Below are 15,934 nucleotides of genomic sequence, written 5' to 3'. Positions count from 1 at the left end.
AGGAACTGGGTGGGGAAATAATGTGTGAGGTAAAGGCCATGCAACCTAGCTAGTGGAAGGAATACAGACATTTTCCACTGGTTTCCAAACATGAAGCATGACACTGCCAAAACATTTAAAGCTCCACACCTGTACCCCCACCACCAAAAAAGAAAGAAATATGTTCTTTCCCTTTTGTAGGACAAGTGTAAGTGAGACGGTAATGGCCTTTCTACCAAGCGAGAGATTAGTGCCCATCCTAATCTAATCTTATTTTGAGGGTAAAATCTGAACTCTTCAAATGAGGGAAACAGGACTTCAGTGTCTTTTTAAAAAAAATCAAAGAATGCTAAGGATTGAAACCTATTTGGCTTTCTGAGATTTAGCATCATGCATACGATCATTCAGAAATTATGTGCTACAATTCTTACACGTTAAGAGTACCTGGAAGATCATCTTTTAAAACCAGAACTGCTCCATTTAAATTGCCTAGTACAAGAGGAATGAACATTTACCTTTCGTCTTTGTTTTGACGGATGCATCCCTCAATGATCTCTTTTACTTCAGGAATTGCAACTTTATCAAAGCTAGCTGGCTTGACTCCCTGAAACACAGAAGCAGCAACAGGGGAATGTGGTAACCAAAAAAACACATTAAAATATCTGAAGTTTATAAAGAATGGTGACAAGACACTGCTAAGTTCTGTGAACAATTAGTTTCATTCTCCACACACCAGAGAGGCTGGACATTTCTGAACCACGATTTCACACCCCAGTTCACCAAAAACATTGTTCTTTTCAGTAGCCAAGTTAAGGGAAACTTACACAGCCAAGTGGACTTTACATGTATTCCACCATCATCATAGATAAAATTCAGGTAGCACATACCTAGGTGGTTAATGAATGAAAAATCCTGATAGAGGAGCCCATGCGTGTTTTTTACCACACTGATGTTTTGCTTGCATTTTTACCACTGCACTGAATAAACATTGATGCATCAAGAACCAGATGCCCTTTCAATTAAAAAAAAAGGCAAGCTGGAGTAAGGGTCCAATTAGTAGCTACACAGGAATTAGCATAGTGTAATGGTTAAGAGCGGCGGACTCTAATCTGGAAAACTGGGTTTGATTCCCCACTTCTCCACATGAGCGGCGGACTCTAATCTGGTGAACCGGGTTGGTTTCCCCACTCCTCTGCATGCAGCCTGCTAGGTGACCCTGGGCTAGTCACAGTTCTCTCAGAATTCTCTCTACTGCAGAAGGTGTCTGTTGTGGGGGAAGGAAGGGGAAGGTGACTGTGAGCCGGTCCTTAAAGGCAGAGAAAAGTGGGGTATAATAACCAACTCTTCTTCTTCTTCTACCTCTGCCTTTGAAGTCTGAGGCAATTAAAGAGCTTGACAACAACCCTCTGGACAGTGGCCTGCAAACTTTCCAGAATGAGAACCTATCTTTAAATCCAATCAGCAACATAAGATGTGCTTCTTCTATCTTCCTTTGTTTCTTTCTCCTCAAGAGATGGCTCCTCGGCAGCCCTCCTTGGTTCTGGACACACCTCATTAGCTGAACAGCAATACTCTAGAGAGCCCTTATTTCACCCAAGTCATGATCAAAGGACTCTCTCCATCTCAGTACTAGCTCCAGTGTCTAACTTCCCAATCCCAAATGCTTGCTTTTTAGGAATATTTCAGCGCACTTAAATGTTATTTTTAAACAATATATCCTTATATCACTTATGCAAGCTACACAGTCAACACAGAGCCAAAGATAGCAACATACCAAAGAGAGGCAGCAGCCAACTCCTTCAATAGTTTTGCTATCTTAAATATTCAGTTTAGATTATGCTTCACATAACTGTAAATTCTGATTAAGTAGGTCTTAGAGAAGCAGCTATTAATTGTTCCAAAAGCTGGATTAAAAACCTCCACTGGGCTATTTTTAGAGAGAAAAATATAAGATAGGCAGATCAATAACCAACCGAGTCTTAACTAAATGGCCTGGGGCAGAGTTTGTTCTTTTCATTAACGATGCCTCTAACGGAAATCCAATGCCATCAGCACCTATTATCGTCTCCCCTCAATACCTCTGACTTGTATCACTATCTCAGTGCAGTAAATAATTCTTAGACATCAGCTTTCTCGAAGAAATTAAAGTGCCCAATTCTGAGCATTACCTAGGTTGATTCCACATGGAGATTTTTCTCGGTTTCAGAAACTCTATTTGTGTGCCTTGTTTTTTTGTTTCCCCAGTCGTCCTCCATTTCCACACAAATCATTAAAGTCCATTTTTCCTGCTAAAAATGCCAGTTTTTTTAACATTAAAAAAAATCTTTCCCAAAATGCTGTTGTCAGGGAAATCTTTTTCATGCATCTGGAAGGGAAGGCATGCCTTGTGTTTGAGTGAAAGGTAACCTCCCCTTCACCACCTTCCTCTGCATTTTCACAGTGTACTACCTTGATATCACTGCTGATGCCAACCAAATTAAGATTTTTTAAAAATATGGGGGTGAGGTTCCAAAGCAAGGTACTACATACATCTCTCAACTAGCATTTGAAGACTTCCTGTTCTCCCAAGCAGTAGGAGGCCAACTGGTCTTTTCAATGTAGACTGCCATAATGGAACACCAAGTACCTTCCAGCAATTAGCATTACCAAAGGATTCAAAGTTCAGTCTTATGCTGGAGCAGCACTATGCAAATGCTTTTTTAGTGTAGTATTGTCCTATTCTTGAGTAGTACTACTCATGAACCATATTTAAGTGAGCGTGTGTGTATGTGTGTGTGTGTGTGTATGTAAAGTGCCTTCAAGTCGCAGCCGACTTATGGCGACCCCTTCTGGGGTTTTCATGGCAAGAGACTAACAGAGGTGGTTTGCCAGTGCCTTCCTCTGCACAGCAACCCTGGTATTCCTTGGTGGTCTCCCATCCAAATACTAACCAGGGCTGACCATGCTTAGCTTCTGAGATCTGACAAGATCAGGCTAGCCTGGGCCATCCAGGTCAGGGCATTTAAGTGAGTAGAGAACCATAAAAGCTGCATGACAAAAGTGTGTGTGGGGGGGTTGAATTCACATTGGGTGTGAAAGGAAGACCATGGCTAACAAGGATAAAAAACTGATTACACTGTGACAGGTGATATCCGTTTCAAGTACAAATTGAGCAACAATCCCACCAGCAACATGACCACCATGGGGGGGGGGGGGGGCTGAGTAGGGTTGCCAGGTCCCACTTTGCCACTGGCAGGAGGTTTTGGGGCCGGATCCTAACAGGGGTGGGGTTTGGGGAGGGGCGGGACTTCAATGCCATAGAGTTCAATTGCCAAAGCGGCCATTTTGTCCAGGTGAACAGATCTCTATCAGCTGGAGATCAGTTGTAAGAGCAGAAGATCTCCTGGTAACACTAGGGATGACCCTTGTGCGGAATCAACCCTAGGGAAAATCTGGAGTTAAAATAGCAGTATATTACCCTGGGCTAAAATTACTCTGACCTGCCAGGTACGGTGAAAAATACATTTGGGATGGGAAGAGATTTGACTGAATGGGAAAACATTTCAGGCCAGAATAAGTGTGCTGTAGGCCTAAACCAGTGTGGTATAGTAGTTAGTGTCAGATTAGTATTGGGAAGGCCCAGGCTCAAAGCCCATGCTGCCATGAAACTTGCTAGGGTAGAGCCTGGAGTAGTCAGCCTAACCTACCTTACATGGAAGCTGTGAGGATAAAATGAAGGAAGGACCACCCTGAGTTCCCAGGAGGAAGGGCAGAATAGAAGTATATTATAACAAATAAAAGTGGCCATGCATATTTTTAACTATCTTAGAAATTTTATAAATCCAAAAACCAGAATTTGGATTCACATTAAATCTTAGGTAGATTGCTTGCTTTGGTTTAAGTTTTGCATTGCTATTATTTTCTCATGAGAGATCACAAGACACAACAGTCAATTACAGCACATCTCACAAATAAGGAGAAGGAACAAAATAAACTCTTACATAGCTGAAATAAGATTTAACACACAAGGTACAAGCTTGAGAAAGTCATAAAATTGTTCAGTTGCATTTAGATGGTATGAATAAACCTCAGAGGTTTTGAGGAAGGGGTGGTGGAGTAATTAACCAGAGTTCCTCTCGTTTGCACAATCTCTCACCTTCTTGCACATGGCTGGAAACTGAAGACTCGCTCATTCCACCTAAATGCAGCTTGTAATGACAATCTAATCAAATGAAATGACAAGATACAGTTTTCCCTCTGGGCTACACAATAGGAGTCTAAACAAGAGTGAGGGACGTGACAGCCAGAGAGCTGCCCTAGCTCATTCTCATCACAAATAAGCCAAAGTTTGTTTCAATGCAGCCTTTTTCATGCTTAATAACCAGGAAGAAGAGGGTGCAGATACCGACACAGTGCCATTTACTCAGTTATCCAACATCTGCATCTTTTCAGTCCCAAGACAATTTGCTGCTATGCATGTGATTTTGAAAGAGAAAACTGAGCAGCCAGTCTGCAAGATGACTATGTATTCAGAGGATTTAAATCCTTGTCCAAGTTAGCACTTTGAGCAATTAAATGATCTGGGCAGCACCAAGTTAGAACTGGGGAGCAATGCAAAAGGTCAAAGAGCCGCTATGATCCTGAGCTGCAGTATAATACATGCTATCTCCCTAGCATTTCAGGGAACTTTTTTACCCTTAAATTTACCCTAACCAGCTCATATTTTAAATGTTGTATCAACAGAGGCCACTGGCCCGCTGCTAAGGGCTTCTGTTCAGTAAATCTTTTTCAGGTATGAATTAAAGTTTGTTTTTCTAATATTACTCTTCCCCCCACTGCCCAGAAGAGTTAAACATTCAATTGGGTGGAAGGGGCAGTGTAAATAAAACTTGCCTCCAATAGACTGAAGCCACATAAAGGGTATTAAAGATCACAGAATTCATCCCTGAACTGTGACAAGAAGTGAACTCTAGTTAACTCTTAGATTTTGATTCCAAGATCCTTTTGTGTTTATTACCACAAAAAACACCATGTACCCAGGCAGAACACTACTTTTTACTATTTTTTTCTTGGTTTTGAGTACCCAGGTGATTTGAGTCCCCAGGTGGAGAAAGGTGTGATATAAATATCTGAAAAGTTCTTACATAATTACATTTGTGGGTGATTTAAGCTTTTAATTTACTAAGTGTCTGACATTTTTGCAAAGTATTAAAATATGTAGCAAAGTTAATAATCCACCAAGACCCAATTGCTAGCTACATCACTGGGAGCTGATTACCATTTTCAAACAATAGTTAATTCATGCAAAAAATATTCAGGAAGAAAAGTCTTAAGTTATAAATTGCCTTCTTGTGATCTGATCACATGAAATGGTTGCAACATGCCATACTATTTCTAGACGTCCCAAAAACATTAAAAAGGAGGGGGGAGGGAGAAGCAACATTAAATAACATGGTGTACCATTCTGTGTTTCCAGAACACAAAGCAGCTTGAGGGCTAAGCTGACATTCAGAAGCAGAGCACTCTTGCCCTTGACAAAATATAAAAATGGGTACTGTTCGTTATGTACTAGTTAGCATGTCTAAGGTTTAGGTCAACAACTTCCTACAAGAGCCAACATGCCATGCACACAAAAAAATATGCATTTTCCCGTCTACTAGCAATGCTTGCATCATTAGCTTAAATATGCAATATTGGAAGAGAGAGACTGTTGTTAAACACAGATTTTTACAACTATTTTATCACTATATGAACTTACGGACAGATGGGCTAGTAACTTTGCAGTTAGTTGCAGTGCTACATTAGAATATACACACACACACACATAAATCTAATCTAAGCTAATATATATAAATCTAATAGACAACAAATAGAGTATAAAACTGCTGCTATCATACTGCCTTTGTACAAATCTATGGTGAGACCACACTTGGAATACTGTGCTCAGTTCTGGTCACCACACCTAAAAATAGATATCACAGAGCTTGAGAAGATATAGAAAAGAGCAACCAAAATGATTAGGGAGCTAGAACAACTATGAATAGCGGTTAAAACGCTTAGGGCTGTTTAACTTGGACAGAAGGTGGTTAAGGGGAGATATGATAGCGATCTATAAAATTATGCACGATATGGAAAGAGTGGACAGGGAGAAGCTTTTCTCCCTCTCTTGTAATACCAGAACATGGGTTCATCTGCTGAAGCTGGAGGGTGACAGATTCAAAACAGATAAAAGTGGTGATGGCTGCAAACTTGGAAGGCTTTAAGAGGGGAGTGGACATGTTCATGGAGGAGAGGGCTATCCATGGCTACTAGTCAAAATGAATACAAGTCATGATGCAAATCTATTCTCTCTAGTACCAGAGGAGCATGCCTATTATATTAGGTGTTGTCGAACACAGGCAGGATGCTACTGCAGTCATCTTGTTTGTGGGCTTCCTAGAGGCGCCTGCTTGAACATTGTGAGAACAGACTGCTGGACTTGATAGCCCTTGGTCTGATCCATTATAGCTTTTCTTATGTTCTTATCTAATAAAAGCCAGCCTGACTGTGACTAACTTCAAGTAGTCTTTTCTATGGAAAAACACTTGAGAAAACATCCAAGTCTAGTGGTTTAAATCCTAAAGTTTCCTCCTGCTTGTTTAGCATTGTTCTCCACTGCAGAAGGGGATGTCCATTGCAGAACACTTTCCTACAGTGCTAGATGCTTCCCGTTCATGTAAGACCAGAGCCATGCATGAGCAGAAAAGCACTTAGCACCAAAGGAATGTAGCCCTCAATGGAGGACAGAGCATCACAAGTGGAATGTATAGGATTCAAGCCACTACGTTTGCAATTTCCCTTCCAGGGGACCCATACTGTGTCAGAAATGCTATTGGGACATATTTTGTTATAACAAATGAAATTTGCATCCTTTGATTTTTACTTCAGTATTTTCTTTGGGCAAACATTTTGCCTTGTAACTGTATCAAATATGGATAATCATTCCCACGGAGCATAGAATATGATTTAATGCTCAAGTTAATAATTTGAGCAGGAGCAAGAGAACCTCAGCTTTTTTAAAACAAAGCTAGTTTCTACTGCCCACGGTCATAAAGAAAAATCTGAAGCGGCATAAGCACAACTGCTTCTTATAAACACCATTCCGCAGATATAATTCAAGGACTCCCTGTTCAGCTCCCTCCTTTTAGTATACTCTATGTCATTCTCCTCTTTATTCTTCTACCTATTACAAGACCGCTCTCAGTTCCTCCCAAAAACTGAATACAGAAGTCCAAATTTTGTAGCCTCCCCACCGACAGTTCTGTTCAACCATGACAAATAGGAAATATGCAAAACTAATTTATGCACATTTACATAGCTGTAAAATTGCAAGAGTTGGGGGTTATAAGCACAAAATTTTAGGGCTATTCAACTATAAAATAACATACTGATTCTATACCAGTGTGAGAAGAACATCTTAAGATACTGACTTTCCTCTCCAACAAGCCAACTAGGCAATGGTTGACTCTCTAAGATGCTTTTCAGATTTACATTCAAGGCCATTACAAATGTTACATGCTGAGGAGCAGCTAGATCTGGATGTGAAACTGGCCCAAGAAGAAATTGGGCACATATATATAATGAAATAAATGAGAAAAATGAAGAAATTCAGACCAATATTTTAAACGGCGACATAAGAGTTAGGCCAAGCAAAGAGTACCCCCCCCCAAAAAAAAACAATCTTTGTCATGAAAAATGTATTTTGCCCCTAAAAATATGTCAGATAAACCCAAATTTAATTAAATTAATTCAAGTATACCTGAAAATGTTTGGAACAAATAGTAATATGGCTCGAACACTTTCAAATAAGACATTTTCTAACTGTACCTTGGTTGTGTTTAATTCCTTACTTCCATTTAGAAAGGTAAGCCTTGGGGCATCTTAACTATCAGCCTTAATGCGCTGAATCCATTGGAGCATTTCTGCCCAGGGACCATGACTTTCTTGCCTCCCCCCTTCCACTGCCGTCTAAACTGCTCCCCCTTAGAAAAAGGGGACCTCCAAGAACAACTTTTTTGGCTGCAGGATGGGTGAGGAAAGTCATACTACAAAGGTGAAGATTCTTCTGCCACAGAAACATTCTGGAGGATTCAAATCATTGTGGCAAAACGTTTATAGACTAGAGCTGAATTCAGAACTGCATCCCAGTTAAACACATGTACTGGTATAGAGATGCTGGGGACTTGGCAGCCACCATTACTGAACAGAACTTCAAAGAGACTCCAGTATGAAATAGCTGAACTAAAATTTAGTATGTTAACATAGACATATCACATCAGCCTGCCTACTGAGAATACACTTCATGCATCTAATGAAGTGAGCTTCAAGTTCCACAACAAATCTGTTAATTTTTAGGATGCCACAAAGTTGTTGGGGGGGAGAGACATAAACTAATGTAACTATTGCTTTTTGCACTCCACAGTAAGTAGTGTGATTAAAATGTATATCAGATGATACAGATGTTTTATCTATCTCAAAATAATTCAAATACTACTGAGCTTCCCAAAATAACTGATGACTAGAGGACTGCCAGTTTATCTTTCACAAATGCACTAACGGTTAAAAACAAAATCCATTGTCGTCAGCATTCCTGGAATAGCTTGGCAAGAGGAACTGATTTCCAAATAAGCAGAATATTTATCAAGAGCCCAGAAAACATTACACTTGACTAATTCCAACATTTCCTACCACAGGACAATCCGTTGGATTGAAAGCTTGTGTTCCCCGCTCACTTTTTGCCAAAGATCCTGCTGTCGAGTCTGTGTGTGTGTTAAGTGCCGTCAAGTCGTTTCCGACTCATGGCGACCCTATGAATGAAAGTCCTCCAAAATGTCCTATCTTTGTCGAGTCTAGCAGCACCTTAAGAGACGAACAAGACACATGATGAAGGGAACTTTGACTCTCAAAAGCTCTGTCAAAACATTCTGTTGGTCTCTAATGTGTTACTTGACTCAAATCTAGTTCCTCTACTGCACACCAACATGGCTACCCTCTGAAACTGGTATTATTTGTCACTTTAAAAATATATAACTCACTAAGTTCATGTTTTAACACACTTCTCAATCAAATCGTTCTCTTCATCTTTCACACTGTTGTTCATCAGTGTAGCACACATGCTGTCCAAAGTCTAAGCATTCTTTCACAACTATGTAGAATGGCAAGTCAACAACAAGGCGAAAGGCAACACACCGTTTATCTGCACAACTGAGAAGGATTGTTCACTGGTCAACCAAGCACAAGATTTTTTAAAAATCAGAGGTAACCTTTAATACTTAATATTCTATTTCCTTTGTCAAATATGTGCGTTCTGGTGTTTTTGTGCTCTCTTAAGAGCTGGCCAGCTTTAACAGCATAGTGTTTCATGCAGAGGACACAAGTACCACCACCACCGAGCTGAAGCTTGCAAATGCATTCAAACTGGTAGTGCCAATTCATCAGACACAATTAGTCCCAGCAGAAACCTACACCTCCTTCACTTCCATTCTCCTACATCATTACGTTGCCCCTGAGATTACTTCTATTCTACAGCTGTCTATTGTGTTAATGCAGCCAGGTGTGCATACAATGTTTTTTTAAATCTAGAGAAATATACAAGTTCAATTATAGTTCCCGAACTGTCACATCCACGTACTCTAAAGCACAAAGCCAGGACTGCAAAATGCAAAAAAAAAAAAAATAGATTTATGGAGAAGAATTCTTCAGTAAAGCAATGCAACTATTCACCGAATTAGGTCTAAATAAAGTAAACCACTATAGCTGAAATTCTTACCTCAGCAGTGTCCTTGTGAGAACAGCAGCAACAGTGGGAATTTATGATGACAAACACGGGGCAAATCTCTCTCTTTGAAAAATCCATCAGGAGACCAGCCACACACGAACGTGGACCACACAGCAAGGTTCCAGTTAGGAGGACTGTTAAAGTCCACAATTAACGCACAGCGGAAGGCAAGCAGACATGGAGGTTTGAAGGGGGCATATTTTCCTCTTTCACAGTTTTGCTTTCCTTCATCCTTTGTGTATGGCTGCAGAGATCAGAGTTCTGTTGAGAAGCCGGCTTTCGCTGCCGGAGCCCCCTTGTGAAGCAGCAATAAATGCCATGCAACAGGTAAGCGTGGCAAGGCTCCTCCCATCTCACCCTCCCTTCACAGTTCAGGCTGACTGGAATCAGGGTTTTGTGTGCTTTTTTGGCAACACCCACAATAGTTCTTTCCAAATTTCACCACAGCATTATGCAGCAGGCTGAAGAGAACACAACTGAAAGTGACATGCCTTGACTTCTTAGAATTTCTTACAAAACAGCTGTATTTCACTCTATTCTGCCAAATTAATTAATACAAGTAATGAATTTAGATACTTAGCTTGTTTCATAGTAACATGTGGCACACTCCATTTTCTGATTATTGATTCTTTTTTCTTTTTTTGCCGTCAAGTCACAGCTGACTTATGGTGACTCTGCAGGGCTTTCAAGGCAAGAGACATTTGGAGATGGTTTGCCATTGCCTGTCTCCACTTCATGACCCTGGTATTCCTTGGAGGTCTCCCATCCAAATACTAGCCAGGGACAGGGCTGAGAGTGTGTGACTGGCCTAAGGTGACCCAGCAAAACCAGGGGATTTGAACCTGGTTTTCCCAAGTCCTAGTCTGACACCTTAACGACTACACCATGCTGCCTCTACTCTTAAGGAACAACAAATAATGAAAAGCCCCTATAGGTGTCCATTCTAAGAGAGATTTATAGCAAATCCACAGGTAGTACTGGAATATAATTGAGATTGTCACATACAAACCTCCCTGCTCAAGACAATAGGCACCTTTTACATCTTAGCCTTTTGCCTATCCTAAGTCCTTAGCCAAGAAAGATTACATTCTACTGTCGTGCCACACTGATCCATTATCTGCTCACCCTAAGTAGTATTTAGGCAAGAACAGCTGCATCAAAGCTATCAACATCTCTCTGCTGAAAAACCAAGTTGCTGCTGCTCGAGCCTGCTAAATACAAGGAGGTATCCAGGAAGGCTCCCACACTTCTATCATTCCACAGATTGTGCAAAACACAATTGTTCAGGAAGGAATTTTTATAAAAGGAATAAGCCTGTGGCATAATGGAATGGTTCAGGAGGATGTGTCTTTATAAAAGGAACAGGATTGTAATCTATGTTTAGTGTGTCTTATCCTGCTCTTACTGTATTGTTTTCTACTTTTTCAGTTCTCTGCATTTTTTGTATTTACCTTTTTCATTTGCATCATGTTTCTAACTTTGTAATCCTAGCCTTGCTGCATTGTTTACTGCACATCATATGCTGTATGATAACATTTTATATTGTGTGACCTGCTGTGAGTCTCAGAGAAAAAGGTGGGCTATATAACAAATAAATAAATGTTTGGATGGTCCTTAGGCCTTCCCCCAAACTAGAAGCTGATTAAAATACAAACCCGGAAAGGAATTTTACCCTAATTTCTTTAATGCCTTCTTAGACTTTGTAATGAATTGCTGTGGTCCAGACTGGAAAGTCAAGTTGCACAAACAAGGTTCTTTTGAAAATCTCCATTACTTTTTTGCTACATGGTTTTGGTACTGGCTTGAGCTAGACGCAAGCTGCTACAAACCATTAACAGGTTTTTTTAAGCACCCATATCTCAAATGGAAAACAAAGTTAACCCCTCCTTCGAAATGCCCCAAAGGAATACTACCGAAAGCAATCAATTTGCTTCATGCAACTCATGAAATGCCTGTAACTGTTATTCGTTACCTAATCCATGATGCTTGCATGCTTAACCTTCTTTAGTCAACTCAAAATTTTAAGTGCCAAATCATAAAAAGTTAACCATTCAAGTACAGGTGTACTCCTGTCAGCCTGTAGGGGCTTTCTAGAACTCTGAGAAAAGGATAGTGGGTGCCATCAGAAAATGGTGCCATCAGAAAAAGGTGGAACCAATCACAAAATGGCCCCCATGAGACAAAACTGTTGGAGGTGATTAGCCAAGCATTCCTCCTGTAACGCGAGCTCCTAAAAGGGACACCCTGCAGACCCAAAGGTAATGTTTTCTGGAATCTTCTGAAACATCTCCTGCTACAATGAGATAAAGAAAAGCCAGGATTGGCCCTTGGCTTTAGGCAAGAGATGCTCTAGGGAAGAAGTCAGTCAACCCTAAGCAACATTTTAGTGGGCACCATGGCATCAAGTAACCCCGTTGGCGATTACTGCACTAGCTGAATTATCTAGACTAAAATGTTATTGAATTTAATGAAAGACTCCAGACCCAAATCCTCACTCTGCCATGGAAGTTTGTGCCAACCACACACTGCAAGCCTACTTCACAGGGTTGTTGTGAGGATAAGACAGAAGACAGGAAATTACATAAGCCACTTTGGGTCCCCACTGGGGAGAAAGGCGTGGTATAAATGAAGTAACAGAATGAATAAATAAATATCATGATTATGCTTACTTTGGAAAGAATCAAATCCTTCCCCCCCCAAATGTTTGTGTTATTTATCATTGATACAGTACACCCAAATAATGGAACTTCAACTATGAGCCACCTTATAAACTGCTACCAACAAAACAATCTGGAATACACTTCCTTTTGAGATCTGCCACTGAATTGAACTGGAAGTTCCTATTTGGGGTTTTTCCCATTTAAGTAAACTGGAATTTATAGCCCCTATACTTCACTTCTGACAGCTTTAACCATGCTAATCTATATTACTTGATACACGGGATACAAAACGTACACTTCATGAGAAACTTTACCACTTTGCTGCTACATTACCAGGCTTATGGTTTATTTTGATTGAGTGCTAAAACAACTTGGCTATTATAACGCTGAAGTATGTCTATTAATCAGTTCCACTACTGCATATATCAAACTGAGGATCTATCACTTGGATTACAGCTGAATCTGTATCATGTTTTAGGCAAGATAAGTGTGTTTGATTTGTGATAGATGTTTACATCAAACGATAACCTTCATGGATGAAATAAGGAAAACGCATAGGGGAAATAATCCCTTCCCTGCTTCTCAAAGAGAATATATTAGTTTTTCCTCCTTGCCAGTTAGTGACAAAACTAAGTTATGAGATCATCCAGCTTCGCCAATTCGAAGAACTTTAATGGACGTTCAATAGCACTGGAATATGAGACAGTCTGCGTGACTATAAAGTAGAGATTCTATTTAATTCCAACACAGATGAACATACTAGAATAGTTTTTATATGCCAACTTTTCTCTACCACTTAAGGCAGACTCAAACTGGCTTACAATCACCTTCCTTTCCCCACAACAGACACCCAGTGAGGTAGGTGAGGCCGAGAGAGCTCTATCAGAGCTGTGACTAGCCCAAGGTCACCCAGCTGGCTTCGTGTGTAGGAGGGGGGAAACAAATCCAGTTCACCAGATTAGCCTCCACCGCTCATGTGGAGGAGTGGGGAATCAAACCCGGTTCTCCAGATCAGAGTCGACCACTCAACCACTGCTCTTAACCACTACACCACGCTGGCTCCCACACTTCTATCATTCTATCATACTAAATATTTAAAGTGAAACTTGCAACAGACTCATGCCAATTTTGGGCAAGATAAAGGAAGCCACTGCCTTCAATTTGCAAGATCTGAGCAAGGTTGTCAAAGTTAGGACATTTTGGAGGACTTTCATTCATAGGGTCGCCATGAGTCGGAAGCGACTTGACGGCACTTAACACACACACACACACACACACACACACAACTGCCCAGTGGTCTTTGTCTCTTTAAAGGCATCTAAATAACATACATGTTGCTACCACAGTGTTTTTCCTATATGTGCTTCATGCTTTTAAGAACAATCTCAAATCTTCTACAAAAGGGGCAGGTCACATTTTCATCTCACAAGTCAAAATATTCCAACAAAATAGAACTTTCAGACAGACTAGACTTCAGCTAATTTATCAGTTTTTTTCTTCTTTTCAGTTTTCTTAAAATCAGGATCACATTTGAAAACTATACAGAATTACTTCCGACTAGCAAGCAAGGCTGCTTAAAATGATGGCCTTGGTCACTAAAACCAAACAAAGAAACGAAAACAGGCTCAAGGAAAACAACCTGCTAACTATGTTTAGATTCACTCATTTGGTTATTGAAATAGGACTTTGTATTAAGGATGTACCATAAGAGATAACAAACATTCCTTTCTTCTCTGCAGAACTTGACCCATCAGGTATAATCTGAAGAATTTTGCATCCTAACACATCTAACGATGCTACACAAGCAGCCCATTCCTGAGGGGGTGGGGGCTGAAAGTACTCTTGAGGCGGCATAACCCCGCCACCAGTGTAAGTGGCCTCTTATGGAGGCACTTACGCTGTCAGTGGGGGAAGTTCTGTTGGTGTGTGGGCGTTGAGGAGCTGAATGCTGCTCCTCCAACACCGCAGTCTCTCCTGGACCTAAATCCCAGAAAAGAATGTGGTGCCAGCATGGGGGGGGGGGCATTCTTGGGGGCGGAGTTGATGGCAGTCATTTTCCAAAGCCCCTCCAGCAACAGCATTGCTGTGCCAGGTTTTTCCTGGCACAGCATCGCTGTTTTCAATGGGGCTTTGCCCCCCATTTTTGATTTTTTAAAAAAAAGAGGTTTTAAGCCTTGCAGCGGCAGGAAACCTCTTTGGGCCACTGCAAGGCTCAGGAATGAGCTGCAGGGGTCCTCCAGTGTGATGCCCATGGGCACCATGGTGCCCACCAACACCTTTCCTGGTGCCCGCCAAGTGCTTTTAGAAAGTGGATTGGGCTTGGTGGTGCTTTACCCACAAGTCTTCTAATAGGCTTTGTAGATATTTATAAATTTTGCTTTGGCAGCAGCTGCCACCATATCAGAAGAATCTTCACTTTGTGACTGAAGGTGAGGCAGCCATTTTGTGACTGCCTCCACCTCCTGTGGCAGCCATTTTGTGGCTACGCCCACCACAATGTGTCAGAATTCCAATGGTGCCCACAGGCTCGAAAAGGTTGAGGTCGCCAGTGCTACTTACTTGAATGCTACTGTTGTCCCTCCTAAATAATGGAACTACATGGCCTAGTGCTTTAAAACATATTAAGGCAGCCCACTCAAGCATGCTACAGCATTTAGGATCTATTCTGTATTAGATGGAATGAATCTCTGGTCTAGCAAGTAATGAGGTGGTTAATGAATGAATACTAGAACTATAAGGCCTTACATTTTTGTTATTCAATATATGTATATCAGGTCTTCCAAAACTCAGGTATCCAAATCCATTGTATTTCCTATGCATACTCTATGAATGAACTCCTACTTTATCTGGACATTCAAGGTGTCTCAGGCCATTTAGACAATTAAAGATGAATTATACGAAGAAGTCCTGAAAGGGCACTTGAAAGCAAATGTAGTAAGACCTGAATCACAATAAAGGTCATGAAACAAAAGTGTTAGACTCAGAATCTGGTGGGCAGTTAAGGTCCAGGAAACTCAAGGACAAAATGTCCTTTAACAAGTAAAAGCCTAAATAATATGACTTCATTCAAGGTTGAGGATTTAATGCACCTCTGTGAGATTAGCAATTAAACTCTGATATTTTGAACACATTTGTATGGAAATGCAGGAGGGCAGCATACCTGAGAGTTTTGGCCCCAGGTGTTCTGCATACTTATGGAGTGGCTTGGAAGTTGCATTACTCAGTACGTTCACCCAGGATAAAAATACTTACTCCTGGTGGTGCTATGAAGTCTGATTTCTCCAAGTCAAAGCAACAAAGTTTCTGATTTTTCACATCTTTGCAGTTTCTCATGCCTTTACATGAAGCTTTATATATGAAGCTGAAAAGCACGATTTTAGAAGGGCAACAAAAACTAGCCTGAATATCATGAAACTAAAGTGTTAAGCTGCAGTACTGCAGTCCCAAGCTCTGCTCATGACCTGAGTTCGATTCCGACGGAGGTCGGTTTCAGGTAGCC

The 15,934-nt window shown here is 40.8% G+C and overlaps 1 protein-coding gene across 3 annotated transcripts in view; it reads right to left on the bottom strand.

Moving 5' to 3' along the window:
- The window catches only part of WNK1 (WNK lysine deficient protein kinase 1), a 147,047-nt gene that overhangs the window by 64,572 nt on the left and 66,541 nt on the right, over nucleotides 1-15,934 (bottom strand). For all 3 annotated transcript variants that reach the window (XM_056847358.1, XM_056847360.1, XM_056847359.1), the window contains exon 5: nucleotides 495-583. In XM_056847358.1, the coding sequence (XP_056703336.1) occupies nucleotides 495-583 (89 nt within the window). The remainder of the gene's footprint in view (nucleotides 1-494; nucleotides 584-15,934) is intronic.

This window comes from Euleptes europaea, chromosome 3 (assembly GCF_029931775.1).
Source record: "Euleptes europaea isolate rEulEur1 chromosome 3, rEulEur1.hap1, whole genome shotgun sequence".
Classification (NCBI taxonomy): Eukaryota; Metazoa; Chordata; class Lepidosauria; order Squamata; family Sphaerodactylidae; genus Euleptes; species Euleptes europaea.
The sequence above is the reverse complement of the archived record's forward strand: the minus strand, read 5'-3'. Positions and strand labels throughout refer to the sequence as shown.